We start from the raw sequence: 24404 nt of genomic DNA on the forward strand, positions 1-24404 counted from the left end.
TATTCTGACTTCTGAGCTTTTCAGTAAATCAGATTTAATAACTGCAGCCTGTTCTCTTGGACTGGCATATTTAGGATTCCTGCTGCACTATTCCTAATGATTTTGATGAAAAACCAGGAAGCCTGTGATCAGTCTGTTTGTTGAAATGAATTTGGGTTCAGAAACACTCGTGGGTGTTTTTGGTAGTTGTAGCTTGTGTGGTGGAGCCCAGAGGATGACATGTCTGGCTGCAATGACATTTTGTAAAAACATTTGGAGGTGCAAGAAGTGGGAGAATTGACAGTACTTAAGAGTGGTAAACTTCATAATAACCTTCTGCTTTAAAAACCTCCAGAACTTAATGGATGGTGTGAAAGCCAGAAGGCAGTTATACATGCACATTTGTTGAATTATTCTTCTTACCCTAAACATAGTCTTATACTGTGATTTTGGTACAGTGAGTATTGAGTTTGTTTCCATGTCCCGATCCAGAAGGTGATGTGGTGTCTCTGCAGAGAGATTTAATTCAGAAGCTTTCTTTCCTGTGTTTTTACTTCCTTTTTTCCTTTTGTTTTTGTTTGAGTCTCTTGTAAGATAATAGTTAAAGTTGCACCCCTGAGACTGAGGTATGCATATGACATCCAGTCAAAAAATTTTCAGCCAAAAGCCTCAGGCGCTCAAATAATCTACTTCTAGCTTGCTTTGAAGTAATCTTTTGCCATGCTTTTTGGCAGGCAGATACAAGGTTTTTTGGCTCATGCTCCTTGCCATGCAGAAGCTTTGTAGCCACATGATGCTGATCCTGAGTGTGCCTGGTACTTTGTCTCAGAAAGGCATGTGGTCCCACTGTTAAATTTTACACCTTTCACCCTTGCTCTGTACAGGGAAATTTGGCATCTGGTGAGTTTGAAGGAGGACAGACTGAGTTGCATCTGCTGCAAAGTATCATGTAATTATTTCCTTAGAAGTAAATGCATAGAAAAAATTGCAAAATGTACCATCTTTGTCTGTAAGGCAGCAGTACTCAGTGGAAAACTGTAAGCAGCAATCCTTGGATGTTGCTGTGTGGTGTTTGTGTTGAGTGGGTGCACTGATTTATGAAAATCTTTTGTGAAAGTTTTTACCAGTAAGCCTCAGTTTTCACATGGTGGACGAGTATTTCAGCAGCTGTGCCTAGGGCTGTCATCTAGAGAATATTATGGTTCTGAAAACATTTTAGCATGCCTGCCCTCTACTCAGGAGTAATTAATTTCTATAATAAGGTTTTAGAAGGCTTAGTTAGTAGTTTACAGTTTACTGTGTTCAGGTTGGCCTTTTTGGAATCATATGAACCCCTCAGTGACTTGAGTCTCTGGTTAATTCCTTGGCACCGTTGCCAGTGAACCTTGTGTGGAGAAACCTGACTCCTGGCACAGGAGGATTCTGTATCCCAGAGCTGGTACAGCTGCACAGAGCTCAGGTCAAGCAATTTAGCAGGAGTGACCTACATCGCTGTTTGCAGGGCTGCCTTAAACCCTCCAGGGGCTGACAGTACCCGAGAGCAGGAGGAGGAAATTGGCTCATGTGTTCTCCTCAGTTCTAAGAATGCTGTTAAGGAAAGCTATGCACCCATAGGGTGGGTATGTTGGAAATAAAAACCCAGATATTTTTCAAACTTTTGACCCCATAGCATTTAGTGCATGCTTTTTTATGTCAAGGACTCTTGACAGTTTGGGTTTTTTTTTTTCCTTTGAAGATCTTTTTTAGGGACAAAGAAAGAATAAGAATTTGATTGCATACAAAATGTAAAATGTCATCAGGAGTTAATTTTGAACACAGTTGCAGATTTCCTGCACAAACTCTTTTCTCTTTATCCTACTGAGCATTTGTTTTTCAGTGCTATGCCAGCTGTAATAGCTCTGGGCATAACACGAGTAAAAAGTCTGAGATTTTTGGAGATGTTCCTTTTGGAACAATGGTGGAAGCCATTTGCCAACACAGACTTGACCCAGTAGTTGTTAGTATAGCTTGTCACAGCTAAATTATGTTTTGTACTCAGAGCAGATCCCTTGATCACTCCCTCGGGGGTCTCTGCCTTGCACAGTAATGCGTGTGCTGGTGAAGACCTTCAGCAACCTGGGAGTTTGGGGTCCTGAAGCCACTGGTACCTTGCGTGAAAAAGTATTCCAAGTACTTGCTCATGAATGCTTTGTTGGGATTTTGAAATACTGAACTGAATTGCTTGCTGGAAAAGTAGTTTACATTTATAATTTAAAATTTTTATTTATTCTCAAAATAAAAAAGTGCTTACTCTCCAAAGAGTAGCACTCTTAGAAGCAAATCAGAAATCTAATGCTGAATACGTGGAATAGTCATTTTTGAGCAAAGGATGCTTTTAGAGATATTTTTACAGTTTTGTTGCTTTATGGGGGAGATTTTCTCAAAGCACTGGGAAAGATGAACACAACAGATGTGCTGACTTGCACTAGGATCTCTGGTTTTTTTGCACTTCAGGTGCTTTTGAAAATTTCCCCAAGGACAAGGTGGGTTCTTGACTAAATGGATTTCATCAACTTCTCTTTGGATTTGCTAAGCATTAAATATTAATTATTGAAAGTAGAATGTGAAATTTAAGATGAAATTTTGCATTTGGAAATCTTTTGTAGCAGTGCCTTGTTTAATGAGCAGATCTTTTAGTGAATTGAAAAAACTCAAACCTCACAGGGTGAGCTCCAGTTTTCTACTTGTCCTTTTCTTTGATGTCAGTGGCAATCCCTTGAGGGTTGTGAAGAAAGCATTCTTAGGAGCTCTGTGGCTCAGAAGTGCATGTCCTGATTCTGATCACTCTCACTGTCACCCCTCTGCTCCCCAAAGAGGAAGGGCATTTCTGTGAAAGTTGATGTATGTTTAGGAATGTCTTTTTCTGTAGCCATTGTATCTGCAGTCTGTGTCTTACTGCATGGGGAAAATGTTATTGCTACCCACAGATTCTGTCAGGAAAACAATGGAAAATCAATATCATTTTAAATTACTTGATAATTTAAGATCAAGGCCTTTCATTATTATAATGGTCATGAAATATCATGGTTACTTGTACTTGTGTCTTTTACAGAGAGAAAAAACCTCTTTCAAAATTGTCGGTAGAGAGAATCTGGCCTTCTTTGTATCTAGATGACAAAGGTGTTATAGCCTGGTGCACAGTTTTCGTATTTGACATTCCTACTTGTAAAATAACTAATTTAAGGTGTTCAGTTGAGTTTTGCAAGTATATACTTTTATTGTTTTATGAAGGGTGGTTCTTAAATATATTCTTTAATTTTCCATTTTAATTTTTTTGTTTTGCCCATTTGGTAAGCATTTTAAATCATGACCTGAATAATTTTATGTGATCTCTCTCAATATATCCTGAGATAATAACTTCAAAAGTATTACTCCAAATGTCTCTGCTTGGATACAAAGTGCTCATAATAGGCAAAACAAATGGATGTTACATTCCTATTTCACAGGATGTTGAGAAGAGACACTTAACTGTGAGTTCACACTAAAGCAGTGAGAGTCTTCCTCTAACCCATTTTGTTCATCATCACACTTGTCTTCCAATATCTCCTCTCAGTTAATCAGGGTATTAGTCAGAGTCCTTCTCCTCCCACTTGACTCCCATCTTTTCATTATCAGCTTCTTCCATTCCATTGTCAAGTCTGAGCTTTTGTTACTAACAAGTGTTACCCCTGCTGCAGTAGGTGTTCTCTGGCCTCTCCTCATCACTGCAATGTCAAAAGTCCTCCAGGAATGTTTTTCATTTTAGCCAAGGGACCACACAGCTAGAAAGAAATCTGCACAGGGAATAAGAACATAGTGCAAAAAGAATATAATCCTTTGTTTTGCCATTTTTAATCGCCCTTTTCTGTGCACACTTAGGTTTGGCAGGAATGTTCGTATTTGCAAACTTGCAATGCAACTGCACTGCCTTCTTGTCTTTCCACAATTCTAAGAAACCCTTTATTCACTATTTCCTGGTTAGGTTGTCTTCTGTCAGGGGATGGGTAGTGGATGCCTTCATGATTATGTTTTTATGTAGTCATACTGGTTAAAAAGTTATTATTCTATAGACAGCTACCTATTGTCTACAAAAATAACATTGGGAATAATCTGTAAAATATCTTAAGCTAGCCTGGCTTTGGAAAGTCTAAAGCATTTTTTTTTTTTTGATGGAGCAGGGAAAAGTGATTAGATCACACCTAATTAAAATGTAGAATTTTTGCTAGCTCATGACCAGCTCAGATGTTTGAGTTCAATTAAAAATATTTAAAAATATCTAACATTTGTTGCATTCGTATTGTACTTAAATAAGCAGCAATGACATCAGATGTCAGCCTGAATTTATGACATTAATTGCTATTATAAGTTGCTCTCCTGACCTGTATATTTTCCATACTAATCCTGACTTTTGCTGGAAACTGAATGAAACTATAGTTAGCTGTTAAAACTGCATAGCCAAAAGCAGAAATCTGATTGGTATAAGACCATATTTTATAAGTATTAGTCCACAGTTTAGAAACAATGTGGTGAAAAGTCCAAGTTTTGAAAACGGTGCTAAAAAAGTTTATATGTGGTAGACCAATCAGTGTGGGTTAGAGCAAACAAAAGTCATGTGCCTGAGTTAGCCAATTGCTCTGTCAGCCTGACAACATGAATGCCATCAGTGTATATTTCTTAAACTTAAACAGATGCTAAACTGTCCACAGTGTTCTAAGTCTCTTCATTGCTGAGCTCTTTGCTGCTTAATAAGTCAACTGAATTTAATCTTGCATGAAGTGAAGTATCTTAAATGTGCAGTGTTGTGCTCCTTCTATTAAGTCAACAGCTGCCCCAGTGATACTGTGTAATCCTGTGGATTTCAGTTGAAAGGTTGCCTAGTATTGCCTCTTTAGTTCCTTAGAGTTTGATGTTTGTGGCAGATTTTGTTCTGTTTGTTGAATAAAAGAATGTAGAACACAAGACATGAAATGAACACAAATATCAGACTACCAAGGAAAAGAAAAAGTTGTTAATGTATTCACAACAACCACTTAATTACCCATTAAAGTCGTTGCCATAATTTTTCATACTATATTAGTAGAAGTATATTCAATAGACATTCAGTGACATCTGTCTGAAATGTGCCCTTCCTTTTTTCAGCTATTACAAAGAACATTCTGTTTAGCTTTCATTTTGGTTTGTTTGCATAGTGACAGCAGTCTAAAATAATTTCCAGCTTACTTGCATATGTATACTAAATTTCCCTAGTGTCACCAGCTGTTTGATCACAGAATCATAGTAGCTGTCCTTGACAGATAGTTCATGCAGAAGCATATCTCAAGCTGTGTAATGTGAATTATAAATCAATCTCTTCAGTTTTCTTGGTTTGTATAGTACATGCTCTCAACAATATACATTATCTTGCACATATAAACTGTCAGCATCAAATGTTTGGAATCTGTATTAACTTCTGTGTAGGACTCAAAACGTACCTGCATAAGAAGAGAACTGGGGATCACCAAAACTGTTTTGGTAAAGAAGTTGCTAATAATTTTCTAGAGAAGTGGTATATAATTTTTTCATATTGTTCTGAAAATCTTTGCAGAACTGTCATTATTGCAATTACCTGCAAATAACTATTGGGCTAGAAGAAACTCTTGCAGTAATAAGCAGCCTCCATGACTAAAAGAATATTGTACAAAAGTCACGAGGACATTTGCATGGCTCTCTAATAAGGAAACAGACACGTGAGTAGTAAAGACCTGTGGAGGCTTTTCTGTCACTTCCATGGCAACAACTGCACAAAGACTGTGAAAGAGGGAAGCTGTCATTGTAGAGGGGGGATCTGGGCACTTTAAGAACTTGTGCTTCTCATTTCTCTCTTCATTTAGGGATTGACCAGAAGGAATGTTGAATGTAAACCCACTGTAACTTTGGAAGTGATGATTGGAACTGCATCTTCAAATCAAACTATCACAACCTAGTAGTTTTCTATATATGTTAGATTTCTCTAAAGTTCTCTAATTCTCTAAATTCACTAATATCTCCAAAATTGTGAAATTTGGTCTTCATTCAATGCTGGTCTTAAAATCTAAACTTGATTTTGAATTATATTTGTATATGGCTGTCCATCTAGGAACACAGACAGCTCATTTCCCTTGTACTTAGGTGTAAGCACAGAGTCCCTGACCATTGCCATAAACACAAGATCCCCATTAGCCCTTCTCATATGGCACAATGAAGAGAGGACAGAGGGAGCTTTACATGCTGTGTAGCAACAGAACATGAAGCTTAACAGAATTGCTTCTCTGTACAACTGCAGTTCTTTCTTATTGTAAAGCTAATTTAAGACAAGCCTCATTTAGGGAAACCAATCCCGAATCCTCAAGTCAGAGGTGAAAGAGACACATTTGTAAAGAGTTATTTGCCTCTGGCTGAAAAAATACTAAAGGTAGCTGCAAAGAAAGATTGAACTCTAATACAGCAGTTCATAACAAGTATTAAAGCCCCTGTGAGGAATAGTTTCATACTGTCTGATTGTCATGTCCGACATTTTTATTGCACAAGTGCTTAAGGTGCTATACTTCTGCCAACACACAAATGAATTCTTTCTAATGTTTGCTAGAGGATATATGGTCAATGTCCTGGTAGTTCGTATGCTTTTACTGTGGAGTTTTGAGCTTGATTTATGCAGTTCTCTGGCTTAATTTTTAAAATACCAGAATTGTCCACTTAATTTGCCATAAGATATTTTAGTTCTAATGGTGAACCTGCGCATTTTTATTCCAGTATGTGTTTTCAGGAATGAGTATTTTGTCTTAGTTTGAACTCTTAGATCACTGCAGGCACACAAGCGCACAGAATATTCAGTGTTCACTAACTTCTCTTGTATGAAATACTGATTAGAAAAAAAATGTGTTACATAAAGATCCTCACTTTCATGTCACATGGTGGCCAGACACAGCAGCTGAAACCCACATTTAGAAATGAAAACATTTTAATATAGTGAGAGTCGATAGACATGCATCAAAGTGAAATGTTATTTTTGTAGTGATCACCAGGCTTCAGACCTCCCAAGCTAATCATAAACTTTCCAGGCCAATACAGCTAATTTGTTCTCCTATTGCCACTGGCCTCCAACTCCCTTTCCAAAGGGAGACGTCACACTTGCTGCTAGCTAGAAAATTAGCAAAATGCCTTCTATTTCTGCTTTTTTCTTCAAGCCTGTTATGTGTGTGATACTTCGGTTGTACATACAGTGTCTATGGGTGTGTCTTAGATGTATTCCTGAATAGAACGTGGATGAGCTACCCTCTCCTTCTCTCAGTTTATGTTGCACAGGTTACAGCAACCATATGTTCAGGCCTCAGCTCTTCCTCTAAATCATGCCCTCCTTTCTTCCTGGGAATGTTAACCTGGGAGAGTAAGAGGGGGTTTTGTGTATTTGTCCAGGCTATCCAGATGTAGAACATTATGCCCAGTGTTACAAAACAGTGAATTTCTACAAAGTTACACCAACCATTTTTACTTGTGTGGAAAAGGCACTTTGAGATGCAGAACAGGTATTCCGGAGGACAGCTTAAGATGATTAAGGTTGCCAGATTGCATCAAGTCAGTCTGGTCAGAGCTGCTTTGAATTGGCAGATGCTGTTCATCAGTGTGTCAGCAGGCTGGAGTTGAACAAGATACAGACCCTAGAGGTGCTGGACATTTGCAGTTCTCTAAGAAAAAAAAAGGCAGAACTGGAAATAGCACCAACCAAATGAAAGCCAGTCTGAATCTCTGTACAGGTGATGGTCACAGTTAGGCCCCTCTGCTGACAGAATACAATTCCTGTGATGCTTTGGTAGCTCTATCTGTTACTGCTTACATGTTAAATGGGGCATCCCTGAGTATGCTTTCCTTTTGAAGCTTAAATAAGCTTTTTATCATTATGATTTCATTTTTCTTCAGCATTTTGATGGGTGAAATGAGCACATTTTAATCAGATAAAGAAGAGAGCTTTGTGTGTAGCGTGTGCCTATAAAACACTGTAGGTTCAAAGAGCAGATGAGTGTATAAGTTGGACAGAGGTTCTTGATATCAATTATTAAAAGAAAGCAGAATTCATCACAGATAGAAGTGTAGAATTTTTATTTTCTCAAAAATATTTCTGAATATATGTTTAAACTCAGACTTGAATGGAATTTTAGTTGTAAAGGAAAAATTACCTACAAAGATGTATTTTAATATGATTTTAAAGATTTTGATTTTGCTGTGGTTTCTTTTCCAAATGGAGACGGAACCAGGTACAATTTTAAGATTTCATAGCCTATTATATGAAATTATAGGAAGCTAATCTAAGAATCTTAATATTGTGTCTGCAAAAGTGTGTTACAGAAGATTGGAAAAAGTAAAATCAGTCTATTTCAGAAGCAGTATATTTATACTGCTGCTGTTGTATTGGATTTAATTCTGTGGAATAGGTGGGTTCACATGCTCAATATATTCCTGGGAATTCCTGTATTCCAATGTCCCCACAGACTAAGCAAGTGTATGTTCAGAATAAACATTGTGTAATTGATGTGAGTAGTTATAGTGGCAGTAAACTGGGGTGTGCTATAGCCTGATTGAATTTATGGCAGAATGCAGAATTAGATGCAGAATTGTCACGCATTGCATAAAAAAGTCTCCTCTAGAGCAAATTCATCAGAACTTAATTTCATATAAAATTAAGAGTTTGTATTTCTTAAGCGTAATCCCAATTCACTTTTCTGAACTTGAAAGTAATTCAAAAAGAACTTCCAGCTCAGAAACTTGTTGCAAATCTGTCAGTTATACACATACTGTACAAAGTATGACCAAGATGGGTGCAGCATGCAATACTTTCAAAGGTTTGACTCTTAGAAAAATGTTCTCCATAGTCTTACTATAGCCCGAGTAAAAACAGAGCTACCTTAAAATAATTTTTCCAAAATTCTCTGTGGCCACCTGATCACATCTGATAAGCTAGTAACAGTCCGTATTGCAGAGCAACTGTTAGCTATGTTTTCTCCTTGTGCTTTAGGAATTTCATTGATGAGTTTGACTTAAAGTTCTTAGATGCTTAAATGCAAGGAGAGATTTTGCTTTCAGCTCTTTTTCAGAATCACACTTTTGACAATTTTTTTGTCCCTTCAAGTGTAAGATGCACCATCCTGTAACTGATCAAACTGTCCTGTTCATTTTCAGTTTGGAAGAAGAATGTCAAATTAAGCATAATAAGGATGTCTTTTGGATTAAAACCCAATATATTCTTCCAATTGAAACATTGTGTTAGAATACTCATAACATGAAGTTGCTTAGAGAAGACATTTGTTAAGGCAGGGGTGTCTGTGGGTTTTTTTCAGCCATATAATGGACAGTCCTTGCTTCCCACTATTGTATCCAATTAAAAAAATAGGTTTTTTTTAGTCTAGAGTTACCCTTTATGGTGCTGTTGTGGAATATTGGCTTATATATTTCTGTAGGGGATTGTTTTTTCCCTTCTAATTTTTATGCAAAATGACCAGGTGATAGCAGCAGACTTTCTCAATTTTAAAATTTGCTGGAAAAGCTATATTTGATTTCAAATGTAAACCTACCCATCACTTTGTGTTCCCATGTAAGTACAAGTTGTTTTTGTAATATGGCTATTGTGTGAAGGTGAAAACTAAGTACTGCTGTTGGATTCTCCACGCGGGTCTCTGTTTTGAAAGCCCTGCTTGCCAAAGATGTTCTTGTACTTAAATAAGCCTTATGGGTAGGATAATATTGCAAGAGGAATGTGAAGGAGCATTAATATGGCTGAGTGAGGCCCTATATGTTTTCCTTTGAAATATCTTCCCTGCTCGCCAAACTGCCTTGGCAGGGAATAGCATGAAGCCTAGATGGGGAATTATGGATGTGTCCTGTATTTTTCTCCACCATGAAAGGAATAGTCTGTGGCTCCTACACAGATTGAAAGGCAGTGGTTGGAAGTGTTGGGGTGGTAGGACAGACGTACTGAAGGGCCTAATTGGTAATCTCCTAAAACACCCTCAGAAGCTGATTATGCTCCGCCTAATAATACATAGAATAGGTGATCTTGCATCTAAAAAACTTTTCTCTTCTTAAATATATTGTCCTTCTAGATATGGATATGAGAATATTTACTAAAACTAAGTATAGTATCTGACTTTGAAGCCTTCACAGTTAAAGTTTTTAAGAGGAAATTAAAAAGTCACGTTTTTTTTCCTAGAAAGAAAGGTTACCAACTTGAAATCCAGTCCTTACTGAACACTTTCTTTAGTGTCTCTAGGTTGCAAAAAAATCTTCATAAGTTATATTACATGTCCTAAGAATAAGATTTTAAAATCTTTTTTAAGACAAATGCCTAGTATTCTGTGGCAATACTTAACAATAAATATTCTCATTCAAAGAGTAGTGCTTGATTTAATTCTTTGTCTGTTTGGCTTTGGATGAGTAGTCACTAGGGTTCCATGGCAGATTGAATTTGTTTAATGCCATTTATTGCCACATTTTAGCCTGTGTACTAAAGTATTGTCTTGACCCACTTGCACATAATGTGTTTAGGAATTTGAAACATTACATATTTTGTATGAATTAGACTTCTGGTCTAGCATATTGTGCAGAATTTTGCACTGCAAATTTTTATCTATGAAATCTTTCATAAGAGAGGAGAATATCAGTTCTTTTCAGTAAAAATAAAAAAGAGAAAAATCTGTGTGTCATATTAGAAAAATGAATGAAATGGTTACTGAGACTGAAAGAGAAGCAAACAGTTTCCAATCAACCCCACCTTTTCTGATTAAATATAAATTAACTAAGGCACTGTGAAACAGCTACTTACTTTGCGAGCTTGAGAGGAAAAAAGTCTCATAGACCCAGCAGTTCAAAACATTATTCAGATATTTGTGGTTAAGAACAGATGCTGAAAACCTTATCATTGCACTTTATTTGGTGTTTTCTTGGAAAGGGATAAAATGACCATACGTAATTGTAAACTTGCTTCTAAAACAAGTAATGACAAATATGCAAACTTAAATAGACAAAACTGCCAGTGTGGGAATGGTGGCTGGATTTGTTTGCTTATTTGTCACTGGGGGAATTTATGTGTGTGCCCTCATTCTCCATGCAGCTGTCCAACATCATGGCAAAACCCAAAAAACTACAAGTGAACAAAAAAGTAAAGATGAGATAAATATATTCTTAATTTTTTTTCAAAATTCTTAATTTTGTCATTGTTTTGGATGCTTGCACAAATCCCTTGACAGTGTATCTAAACCAGCAGTGGTAAATAGTTTGCAAAACACAGGTGAAAAAGGCAAATCAAATATAAACCAGCTATGCTACCAATGGGCTGGCAGGGTTCTAACACTGATACTCCAGACAAATAAGTACCTGCTGAGTACTGTGAGTACTATGGCATTGGACATGAGCTAGCACATGGAGCTGTACCTAAAAATAAGTGATATATTCATTGAGAAGTAGCTCATTGTGAGGAAATCTTCTTTATTGTGAGGAAATCTGAAACATTCTTGGAAAATTATTTGAGATATGCTCCACACAAATATGAATTATTGTATTGAAGAGATTTGGATCTGTGTAGGAAATCTTCCAAAGGAAATCTTCCTTCCACAATGAAGGAATTTTCTGTGGGTTTTATTCACTTGATTCTTATTGGAATTCTGATTGTTTTCCAGCCATGTGATGGTGTTGGCTGCACAGATGTGCTTTTACAACCAGATTTCTTAAGCAGTCTGGTTTTATGTCTCTCCATGGGCCTTTAAGATTAGAACTGGTATTATTGCTAGCTTTAACCCACATAGACAGTCTGAGTATGGGGATAAAGTAATCAGCACCATTTGTGTCTTTCAAAATGCATATAGAGAATGTTTCCTTACTTCCTTTATTCTAGGTGACCTTTTAAGAAGTAATTTTTTTCTTTGTGTTCCCACTAGAATTATTTCTATATTTATTTATACCTTGTTACCAGCAAAGAGCATTTCTAGATTTTGTGCCATTGTCTAGGGATTTTACACTGTAAAATTAAAACTGAAGGCTTTATATATATATATACATACACTGGTTTTACTATACCATGGTTTAAGAGTCATATATAACTGTTGACAAATAAAATGGCATGCTAAGCGACTTCTTAAGAAAAGTTTTCAGAGTACCAAAAAACTTGATGCAGTCATTTTGGGCTTGACTCTCCTCCTTATATAGTAGAGAAGTGAATTTGCCTGAATTTAGACAAGTTGTTTGTCCCATGAGAAAATGTGGCAGTACTGAACTTGTTTCAATTGTTGGAGTCAGGAAGGGAAATTTCAAGTTAAATTATACTGGATGTGCTCTGGGTACTCAGAGACTCATCAACTGTTTATTCAAGTATTTATCAGTTTCTGAGTTGCTAATCCAGTAGTAAATGAAATATTTGAGACACAAGGATGCATAATTATTTTAAGACGCTCCTTATCTAGTTTGAGCTGCATATGAATTTTCAGAATTCATATACATGCCATTTAGCTCAAGATTTAACATAATCTGTAGCTATATGGTTCCAATTTCTTGTGTAACAGAAATCAGCCACGCAGAATTGTTCATTTTCAGAAATGGTATGTGTACTTGAAAGACACCTAGAAAAATTGAACTAAGTCAGTTCTAGCTGTGTGCTTCCCAAGCTTTTAAGGATGTGTGACCACTGCCCAGATAGCTGGAAGACTCCACGTACACTGAAGGTTCACTTGGTTCTAATGGGCAGCATGTGTTTAATAGGATTACTTTGAAAGCAAGCACATTTATAACATAAACTATCCAAAAAATCTACTGTATAAACAATCAGATTCTCCAGAATTTTGTTTTTATCAAGGCAATAAAGATGCACAGTTTCTATTTGTTTAGAAAGAGTTTGTTCATTTTTATACATTAGAGATCTGCAGAGAAAGAAAAGCCTTGTTCTAGCACTGCAGCTATGCTTCTAATTTGTACCTAATTTGCACCAGCAGTGTAACTGATCTGCTGGTGCTGTGTGTTTTTGACCTGGCATGGACCCCCAGTGATGAAAAATGAGCCTTTAGTCTACTAACAGGGTAGATTTTGACCTAGGCTGGTGTTAATGCTTTTAATTTGCAATGCATTAGAGGCAGGCAGTAGGCTAAGATCAGACAGTCCTGTTGGTAGAGATGGTGAATTGGGAAGATGGAATCAAACAGAATATGGAGAGATTTTTGGGAAGGAATAGCTGCATCTTTGACTCAGGATTTTAGTAACTAGATGGGAAAAGTTGAGATGTGCTTGCTGCCCAAAGCGTAGGCTACAGTACTATGAGATTAGTTCTCTCTGCTCACTTCAGGTAACTTGGGATGTGTAATGAAATTACTTTGGAAACCTTCCTCCTCCTTCTTCTTGTATTTGGATTCTGGATGAGTGTTGCATCCAGTGCATTTTGACTAGCATTGCAGTTAAATCCCAAGTTTTCAGTGAAACATATACATTTCCTCTGGCAACTAAACAGCTATTTTCCTTTTTTTTTCCTATCAGAAGAGGGTGGAAGCTTGGTATTCCTATAAACTATCAAAAATACAATAGCTCATGATACGAGTCTTCCAAGATTCTTTCTATTTATCCTTTGGATCTTAATCTGTGATTTAATACCTCTGTGACATCAGAGAACAGAGGTGACTGTGCTGTAGGATTGTCCTTGGCTCTGGTTCTCCAGCTGTATGACTCCTGCTGGGATGTTGACTTTCTTTGTTCCATGGAATGCTGCTCTAGTCCTGTCCCCTAATTAGTCTGTGTGATATGTGCAGTGCTGACTCCTTATGAGGTTACCTCTGTTGCAAGACTCTTGTTCCAGATTGTATCTGCTGCCAGATAAAATCTCCTACGTTCTTCTATTTGCTTGGCTGATTTCTGCTACTGCTAGCCCTTTATACACATGGTTAGAAAAGTGAATTTTGGCTTGGACACAGATGTTCAGGGCTCTGATTATAATGGCTCTGACCAGCCTCAGCCTGGTGCTCACACAGGCTACCTCAGTAGCCACATTTAAATTCAGCCCTGGGCCTCCAGTCCCAGTTTGAGCTGCTTTGGAGGCAGCCTCGGTGTGGCTCAGCCTCAGTCCTGTGTGCCCTGGCCAGGATCCTGCTGGTCTGCACCCTGCTCCATGGCCTGGCTGCTTGGCTTGGCCCTGGGCCTGCCTTGGCACTACAGACTTGTTTGACCCTGGATCTGCCCGTCTCTGACTTGGAGTGGCAGTGGGACAGAGTCCTGGCCAGTGAAAGCACCTGCCTTGCTGCCCTTGTTGGAGCTTGACATGTGACTCCCATCCCTTTAGGGAGCCCCTGTCACTGCTCTCACTGCTCCCTGACAGTTTTTGAAGGTGGCTGATACTGTTTTATTGCTTTAGGAAAGTAGTAACCATGAAACATACTGGCCAGCTTTTGCAGAGCTTTCTCTTCGTCTTTAGTTGGCAGGAGGTGATGCTGTTTTCTTGCAAAAGTAAATTTTACCATAATGTTTTTTACGCAGCTCCTATCTGCATATTGGCCTAGCATGTGCTACACTTGATCCACTCCTGGGAAGGACTCACAGTGATCTTCAAAGTTCTGTTTTCTTCTGTCTCAAAGAATATCATCAGTGCTTTGAGATTTTTACCAATGTAGAAGATAACTGGTCAGGGGATGTATATGCAGGAAAAGATGTTCTACCAGGGCTTCTTTCTCTGAAAGAATTTCAGAAATGTTTCCAAGCAAAACTGAAAATTACAGTTGTATTCACAATCCTACCTGGTTAGTTTTCTCTTGGAGATGCTTGTTCCCATCATTTTATGATGGCATGTTTAAGGTAGCTGTCATTTGCCAGCTGGACACTTGGGAAAACGGCTGTTACCACTAACATCAAGTTCCAAGTTTTTCGTTCTGGATCTGAAGAGACTCTCCTTTATAATTCTGTTCTCATAGGAGGATGCATGGAGTGGGTTGTGACATATTGTGTTATGCCACTTGGTACTTTTTTTTTTTTTTTGGTACTTTTCTGTTTATTTGACTTTATAGTTAAAACAAGTATACTTACATGATCCAGATCTTGTTGTATCTTTAAATTACTTTCTACATGTAGAATTAGAAGTATCAACCTTTATCCCTCATGAAGAAGTGAAAGATTTGAAAATACCCTCATTCAAACTCATATTTAGATTGTTTTACCGAGGAGGAGGCTTACTTTCCCCAGGAAATAGATATGCATTATTTGTATTATTTATATATATATATGTAATTTTATATAGTTACAGATTATTTAGAATTTTTCATGGGGATTCAATTTTTTTAATGGATCAACAGACTTAGTCTCATTTCTTATTTTAGGTAAAATATCCAAATATAGCACTGGTACCCAGTATAGGTTTATTCCAGGTTCGTGGCAGTCGCGAAGGAATGGGTTCTAATATTTTAAAGGGTAAGGTCTGCTTTTCTTTTGGGTCCTACTTTTAGTGGCTGCTCATTTGCCACACTTCAACAGGAAACACAGATCCAAATGCCTTATGTGAAACTTGGGTGATGAGAGGTAGTTTTCTAGAAATATGTGTCTCTTTTTTCATGCATACAGAAAAGGAGATTAAATAGGATCTATCACAGAACTCTTTTCCTTTTGGTTTCACCACTCTTTTGTGTATAGGAAGAGGAAGAAGACAGCATGAATAATGTTGAATAATATGCTATGAAAATACTTAAGAAAATAATACCAAAGTTTAAGTGTGAGGAGAAATAGAATATGGTACTAAAAATCTTAATGCCTTATTAGGAAAACAAAGACATTGATTAACAAGTTCAGAAATAAAATTTTTTGTCACAGGATGAATGGTAGTCATAAAAATTCTATGTTCAAAGAATGGTGTCCACTTGCTCTGTAGGCAAAATGTAGTGTTGGTCAGAGGAAGGAATGCCTCATAAATGTCATCTTATTCTCCTTGCACTATGCAACTACTGTCTGGGGAGGCAAAGAGGTGCTCTGAGAACTTGGGATATAAACCAGAATTCTATCATCAAAATACAGAAAATTGGAATATGGCCTTGAAAAATACACATTCTAGCCCAGCCCTGGGCAGGTGATAACCAAAGGTCCTTTGCTCCTCTAGCACATCGTAAGGCCAGAAAGGGGAGAGGGATAATAGATTCAGTAGCGAAGAAAAGCTTCAAGATGATAAATCAGTTTGAGGTTAATATTCAGCTCTTTGACGTTGGACTTTCTTAGTAAAATCTGGCTTTGTAATCAAAAGTTTTAGCTTTAGGAAGTCAAGAGCAGGGAGAAGAGGGAGGAAATGCTCAGATTTCCTTTTAAGGGTTTGAGTGTAGTTTAAAAGCACTGTGGCGTGCCAGTACCATGGCAGTAAGAGGAGAAAATGGGATGGTCACTAAGGTAACTTGTTATTATGGAAGGAACTGACAACTTCCACTGCTGTAACCTACCCTGGGTTGACCTAAGTATAGACCAATGTTTGAAACTTGCTTTGTAATGCTGTTCTCACAGGATGTCGTCATACCTTTATAATGGTGTGTACTTTCTAAACTGATCTCTATTTCTTCACGTAAGAGAAAGAAAAAGATGAGAAACAGAGAAGAAGTCAAACTTGGAGTGACTTTAGATGGCAAACAAGTGGAAAAATGAGGATTGTGCAGTTTAGGAAGGGAAATAAGCAGGAACAGAAGTTGAAAGTTATGTTGGAAAATAGTTGCCCAAAAAAATGTATTAGTCAGAACACAAAGTGACTGTATGGAATAATTGATTACAAACTCTTTAAAGAGCATTTTTGCACAGCAACCCTTTGTCTTTTCCATAACTGTACAGTGGAATCAAAAAATTATTAGACATACAGATTGAGAAGTAAATCTCTAGCTTCATTATGTAAAGTAGCATCAGGAGACATGCTGCTCCATGCAGTGGAGTATTCTGGTAGACAAGCAATATTTCAGTTTCAGGGACATAGCTATCCCCTTAAATACTTATTTTGTACAAGAAATTGTGTGAAGTCAGCTGCTTTCCTAACAAAACAATTGAGCAAAAGGGTACAAATAAAAGCTGTGAGTTACTTGGGAAAGTTTTAGTATTTCATATACTAAATGGCGTTAAAACTTCAACCAAGAAAGAATGCTGAGGTGCAGTGGAATCTGTGTGAGGCTCTGGGACTTGTTTCCTCCAAGGTGCTGCACATCTAAACTTCCCTGCACAGGGCTCCATGTACTTAACCCTCAGGCTGCAATCATAGCTCACCCTTTGACTTCCGCCCCAAGCTGTGTGGGTTTGGTTTTGTTCAATGGCATCTATAAAAGTCCAGGTACTCCTTGGTCCTTCTGTACCTATTGTGATTTCATCTGCTGAAATCCAGATTCAGTGTGATCATGGCTCTTCCAAAAGGACTGCAGTAGCAAGAACTGCTTTAGCTGTAGAAGGCAGAGGATAGGAGAGAATCTCTTGTCCTCCTTCATCACCCTGTCTGCCAGTGAAATGCAGAAACTAGGGGAGTGGATGTATACGCCTTCACAGGGATAAAGAAATCCCTCAGTGCTTCAGCTGCAGTATTTCCTGAATCCAAGAAGGTAGGGTAGGGAAAGGCATTTTTCTATCTCCATCCTTCTCAAGTACACTGGGTTTTTTTCAAGGAAAACACATTCTTTCTGCAGTCTAAATTACCTGTCTGCTCAGGCACACATAATGTGGCAAGAGACTTCTTTATTTCAAGTGTTTAATTTAACACAAACATTATTTTTAAAATAGAATGAAAATAACCTCATAGAAGGAATTTTGAGTAAAATGTTACGGCCTGTGTCTTTCAGTAGTTCAGGCTAAAGCGCAGTGGTAATTTATTTTAACCTTATTACATCTGAATAATTAATTCAGAAAGGAATTCTTCCTGGAAAAAAATGAGATGAGGTAATGATTGGAAATGCCTATCTGACAGCTATAAATATGGCAGCCATCTTTACACATGACTTCATCAACATAAAAATTTTCTCCCTTCTTTCTTTTTTTAAAGTAACCTGTAGATCACCAACTGGAAAAAATGACCAATTAAAATAAAACCAAAGCATACTAGATTTTCCACTTGATCATGTAATTTGTACTGAATTTCTTGTACATTCAGCCTTTTTCCTCCTCTGTTAAATTTTTACATGAAACACTGAAATAAAAAACTTTTCTTAAATACTAGTAGAATATGTAGTGTCTACTGCTTTTCCTGTTAGTGATTCCTGGAAGATGGTGTCTGTCCAAAGCAAATGAATGCTATTTTAAATACTTGTTTTAAGAAACAGTTAAAGGACTTGTTGGTTATGCTGTAGCAGCAAATTTGTTTTGGCCTTCATCTTACTTCTAAATAGTTCTTTAGTTTAGGTGTGTCAACTGAGCTAGCATTGATTCAGTGGCATTGATGTTGCACCTGTAGTGACAAAACATGAATTAGAGTAATTATTTTCACTTGTATGCAAAATGCACAGAAATTGTCATTGTCTTGTTCTAAAGTAACTCAGCCTGAAATATGTAGTCATCCTCCATGTTATCTTGCTTTAAGAATTTGAGAGTTAAACTCTACAAACATTGAGGCTATAGGAAGTAGAAGGGAAGTCTTTAAAAGCTTGTTTTGACTTGTGTTTTGTCTATTATTACTTTTATATTAGGAATTTGGTCAACTTTCTAAGCTAATATACCTTTAGCAGAAAGCAGTAGCAGTGATACTTTTGATAAGTTTAGCAAACTGGTCCTCTTTGAAATTCAGGTGCCATTGCCTCAGGAGGAAGGTAGTAAGCAAACTTCATAAACTAATTGATATTTACAAACCCTTTGAGACTGACAGCTAATTTTTTCAGAGATGAATGTCAGTACTTTCTTAATAAGGACTTTACTATCCAAAGGTCCTTTTTTTGTTTTGTGTATTTTTATTTCTGAGAATAAGAGATAGGAACTTTTTCCCAAAACATTGTGATGGCCTTTTCTGCTTTTGGTTTTTGATTTTCTTTTTTTAAACTATAATTTTGGACTCTCTATTTCAATTATATACCTAAAATAGATATGCTATTATTTTGCTTTGTTTCTAAGTAAAAGCAAAGGTGTTTTTGTGTTGAAATTACTGACATCTTATTTCTTCCATTTTACAGTTGCAAGGTATTTTGGTTTCTCTATCTGCTACTGCACAACTTCATATCTGAAATAGCTCATCACTCATAAGCTGATTTTTTCTATTGCCCCAGTACTTTTGTAATCTCCAGTGTAGTGATTGTGGAGGTTTGCAGAGGAGTTCTGATCATGGCTGCAGCAGTGCAAGTAGGGCATAGTGTTAAGTTTCAATCTGCTCTGTGCTGCAAAGGAAGGCTGCACTTGTGCCTATGAACCAGCACAATTTCATCCAGTTCAGTGGGATAAAGCTTGAAGGCACATGTATGAGCAGATCTCTTGTCTTAACATGGAGAACAGAGCACCAGCTTCTGAAATTCAGAGAATTCTGTCTGTATTTTTCATAAAGGAAAAATTAAATGCATATGGAAGGAATTAGCTATATGACTTATTAAATGGGAATGTAGTACAGTTTTCTGTGCTCAGAAACTCGTCCTAAGTTAGACTTCAGTTAGATTTCAGTTCAGTTAGACTTCAGTAAGATTATTCATATTTGCAGAAAATATACTCCTCTGGGGAATGGTCAACAGAAAGGAGACTAAAATCACAGGTACTCTTCATTTCCTTATATTTGATTTTCTGCCTGCCATTAAAGAAGAGAAGATGGGTAATATTGTGCCTGTGCTATGTATTTATTCAGAAAAACTAGTTCACTTTGTAAAGAACAGCAAAACAAGACAGAGTTTAATTTTATGGAAGCAGTGGTCAATCTGCATGGAGGATCTTTCATCATTGGAGCTTCTGTTACATACTGCAATCTGAAATGGTGTGTTGTTTAAAACTTTTTCAAGCACTGAATCTATTTTCAGAGTATCATAGTTGCAGCTCTTCTGTTGGAAGTGTTTTGAACTCCAGTTTAGTTGGCAGTTTGCTCACTATCCTTTTTCCTTTTGTGGTACATCTAGATATTTCAGAAAAATATGGAAGGACAGATTGGCTTCCTGACAGGGTTTTGATGGAAAATTTCCTTAAGTTTATTTGGCTTTACATTTTCAGTCTGAAGACTTTACCATAGGCAACCAGTGTACAAAGTACCTGTAATGGCAGCTCTGCATTTAGCTGTCAGCACCACGGTATAATCTGCAAACCTTCAGCTTGCCTTAAAAGGGGAGAAAATACTTCTTCTCCATAGGTCTTGAAGGGAGGTCTTGTATTTTTGAGAACAACATAGTAATGGAGAGCGCTCAATGATTTTTGTCAGAAAGTACCATTAAGGTTACAGTGTCAAGTTTTCAGAAGCTGCAGATTTGGGCTCTCAGTCATCATTCTTCAGAGTCCCCAGCTGACCACCTGTGGTCATTCAGATCATTCTTGAGGTCCATACTGAAACTCTCATTCTGGCTCCTTAAGTGTTCTGAAGCTTGTACTCCTCCCTCAAGGGGAGTCACCTGAAGAGGATTCTTGTGCCATTGAGACCCACAGTCCTGGCCAGCGTGCACTGCAGGGCCTTCTCCCTGCCGTGCCCTCGCTGAGCATGGTGCTCGCAGGTACTGCAGTGGTGCTGCCATGACCACAGCACTGCAAGGCTGTGTATCAAAAGGGGAAGAAAAGGTTGACCTGTGAAAGGTGGTCTGCTGATTTGAGAGGCAAAAATGGGCAGGGTTTTCTGGAGGTGCTGAACAAACACAGCATTGCGAGACAGGTTAGGCAGGAGAAGGTGGGATCTTTATAAGCAATAGTGGGAGTCTGTAAAAGGAAAGAACTGAGAGGGAAGAGATACAGTGACAATCATGTCTAATTAATAGAGGTCAGATTTTGCCTTGCTTGAGAACCAGATATCCAAATGCAAATAGAACTGAATTCAGACTTTCAGCAGCAGTGCAAATGCTAATTTTCTATACTGCTTTGGGAGTTTGACTGTATTTAATTGAAGTTCTGAGGAAGACTATTTTATCTTTCACCTCTCATAGGAGAGGAAAAGACAGATTGGTAAAGCTAGTTTAAAAATAGCCGGAGGAGTCTGACATACTCAGCTGTGTATACAAAGCTCACCAAATTACAAAAAGAAATATAATACTTAGTAATGGTGTTCTTCTCAATTTCACCAACATTTTTACTTCCTGCCTCCTAAAATTTTGAGATATTTTCAAGTACCTGTATTGTGAGTTCATGTGGTTTACTGTCTGACATACGAGACCAGGTTATTCTTGGGTCGTATTTTTGAGATATCCCCTGGAACCATATGGATAAGAACTATGTATTTACATGAAAGATGAGAATATAGTGTGGTTTTTTGACTTCAGGAGTTGGAACTTTAAGAAAGACTTGCACTTCTGCTTGCTTAGTCAAAGCAGGTTATTTGATGGGTTGGATCATTATAAATCAAAATTTCTTTTCTTCAGCTATAATATACAAATGAAAGAGAGACTACATCCATATCCTCCTCCAGGATTGTTCTAAAGGAAGGAGGTCCATTTCAGGAAGCAGTTGTGACATTCTAGAGAGTGAATGGGCACCTGGGTTCCCCTGGTCTGTTGCCCTGGGGCCAGGGATGAGAGGCAGCAGGTTCTGACAGATAAGGCAGGATCAGGCCATTCAGGTTGCAGGACTGTGCTGGTGTAGGGCTGACTGTAAAACCATAGGTTGCTTCTTGGTTAGATTTTAATTTGTGATTTATTTATTATAAACTTGTTAATAAAAGGAGGTGCTGTACCTTTAAGTAGCACATACCGTCTAACCATCAACAGGCATCTCTTGCAGCAGCTTTAGCCTGTTTCTCCAATCATGCCTGCCTAAGTCAATAACGCTTTGCCAAAGCTCCTCGTGCATTAAAGGTTACCGTTTAGCTTGTTCCATGAATCACAGCAGATGCATAACTTGGCAGTGACCATTTCTGTCCCTCCCCTTCTTCGCTTCATACTGACTGCAGCCCCCCAGCTCAGGGCTGGCCGAGCCCCCTCCCCCAGCAGGGAGAAGTCATTACATGAAGAGATCAACTTACCAGTTGTCTTCAGAGCAGTGGCTGAGAGCAAAGCTCCTGGTCGGACCGTGAGTGCGAGAGAAAGGGGGAGAGGGAGACAGCTCGTACCTACAAGAGCTCAGGGCTGTGATCCTGAGACACAAGTGCATCTGCTAGCTGTTAGTACTTGGCAGAGGGTTTGCTCCTCCAGGGTAGCTCTAACTTTGGGTAATAATGTTTGTCAGCTACCTGATACTAACGTTGCTCTGCTTTCAAACAGCAGTGTTAGCAAGACCTGGGGGTGAGGTAAGCAAAGTACAATGTCTTGTCAAAAATCGTCTTGTCACAGTTGCATTTTCTTCGTATCTGTTAAGAGGGACTGTGAATTATTTTTATGCTGTTAGACATTATAGAATTGTGTTGTTTGTGTTGTATAAAAAGCTTTTGCTTTGGTTTAGTTTTGGGGGTTTGTTTTGTTTGGGGGATTTTTATTTGCTTTTTTGCTTTGGGTCTGTTTGGTTTGGGTTTGTTTTTTTTTTTTCTTTGCAAAAGCCAAAAGGTACTAAAGGAGAACAGTTTGAAACTTAACTTCTCTGGATTTGATATACAATACGCTTTCTATGAGAGATGACTAATTTGTGATTTTTTCTTTACTAACATACAGAGAAATATGATCCTCTGCAGCAGTAGATGGTATTGTTTTGTTCATATTTTCTGCAAAAATGTGCGCTAGAGAAAAAGTTTTTGCACAGGATACATTTTGGGGATGTGAGCATGTAAAAACTCCAGGCTTCATTACTTTAATAACATTCTTTTTGTGCAAATACATGTAATGTTTAGTCTGTGGCAGGGCAGAAAGAACTTGATTTTTTAAAAACTGTATATCATATAATTAAAGAGGGACTTGATGTGTTCCTAGTATTCCTAATTTCTAACTCTTCAGCAGTGGTATAGAACAGCTCTTCATATGCTTTAAAAAGTTGCTGCTTGATTTATGAAGAGCCATTTTCCAGATTTTTGTCCTCATCAGAGCAGTTTGTCATCAAGTACTTGTTTCATACCAAAGCAGAAATTTTCTGCTACTCTTTTGCCATTTAGGAAATAACTTAGCAGGCGTGGTACTATTAGATATAAAATATTCCATCTAATGAAATTACTTGCAGAAAACACATATGATATTCATTCTCCCTTGCTCTACCTGAAATGGGATGTGTAGCTGTGCATTTTAAATGAATCACTGGATAATTTTGTTCCATAAATATGCCTTCCTTGAGTAAGTCTTCTGCAAACAGTGATTCTGCTTTAAAGCTTTATTAGTGCTGTCATAACTTAATAGTTGCCTAATGAAGTCCAGATCAATTACTTTCCCTGGAAAAGGTGGAAGTGAACTGGAAAAAACACCTTGTCCAACACTGTGTGGTTGACACTTTCTGTAGCTCACATGTCTAGAAAGAAACTTTATTTTGCTTTCAGGGTGTTTTAATAAGAGAATCTGTAACAGCTTTGTTTCAGGAAAATGTCTCTTAATGAAATCTTGTGCTGCCTTTGATCTAGTTAAAGCAGGGAAAGGTTTTCAGCAGTGTCTCAACAAATTTACATGGTTTGATGATCAGAGCAACTGGAAGCTGATCATTGCCCTCTAGTTGTCACAGAAGTTTTTAACTTCCTGCTTGATTGTTATGGAGCATAGAAAACGATAGATAGACTCACCTTGTTCAGACTGAGGGACCTTAAAATCTGTGGTGGCTCATATGGAAAATATTTCTGTCACCACTGCATGCACATGTGGTCTTCAGAGATCCATATAAAGAACAAATCTAGTGCAGCAGCAGTGTTGCCTGCCAATTATTCTCGTTAGCAAGTAAAATAAAAGCAATGCTGTGTTCTTACCTGGAAATTAATTTCTGCTGTAAAAGTGCAATGTGTAATGTTTTAGCACTGTGATCCATATGCCAAGTGCTTTAAACTGGACTGTTATTCTTAGTTTTTCAGTTAATACAGCAGACAGAATATAAAAAGTTGGCCTGTTGCTTTATCAGTGACTTTTGAGTTGTAGATTTTAGCATAGGTAGTGAGAAATTTGCTCCTTTACTATGTTCATATGCCTAATTTTGGAAATTTCATAATAAAAATATACTGTGTCTACTGTTATTAATATAATATTTCTTTGTCCTGTATTGTAAGAGACCACCCGATAATCTTGTGCGTTTCCCTGCTCCAGCTGCAGAACCTTGGCTACATAAATATTATTTCTCTAGGAAATTACTCAGTAAAGATTTTTCCTGTGGTTGACAGTGAAGACAGAGAAAATAAGTGAGAAGCCATTTTTTAAAGGAACCTGAATTGTCATTTTGTGCTCCTTTGA

General features: G+C 37.7%; 1 protein-coding gene and 1 long non-coding RNA gene across 4 annotated transcripts in view; both read left to right on the forward strand.

Moving 5' to 3' along the window:
- Positions 1-24404, forward strand: part of THSD4 (thrombospondin type 1 domain containing 4) — a 243552-nt gene that overhangs the window by 127096 nt on the left and 92052 nt on the right. The window contains exon 1 of one of the 3 annotated variants that reach the window (XM_053954673.1): positions 22274-22345. The exons of the other annotated variants lie outside the window; for them this stretch is intronic. Coding sequence (XP_053810648.1) covers positions 22274-22345 — 72 coding nt within the window. Of the gene's footprint in view, positions 1-22273; positions 22346-24404 lie in introns of those variants that run through there. 3 annotated transcript variants of the gene reach the window in all.
- LOC128794609 (uncharacterized) lies at positions 17431-18080 on the forward strand. Its single transcript, XR_008433203.1, has 2 exons — positions 17431-17570; positions 18008-18080. It is a non-coding gene; the product is annotated as an uncharacterized LOC128794609 (long non-coding RNA).

The sequence above is a fragment of the Vidua chalybeata genome, chromosome 13 (genome assembly GCF_026979565.1).
Source record: "Vidua chalybeata isolate OUT-0048 chromosome 13, bVidCha1 merged haplotype, whole genome shotgun sequence".
NCBI lineage: Eukaryota > Metazoa > Chordata > Aves > Passeriformes > Viduidae > Vidua > Vidua chalybeata.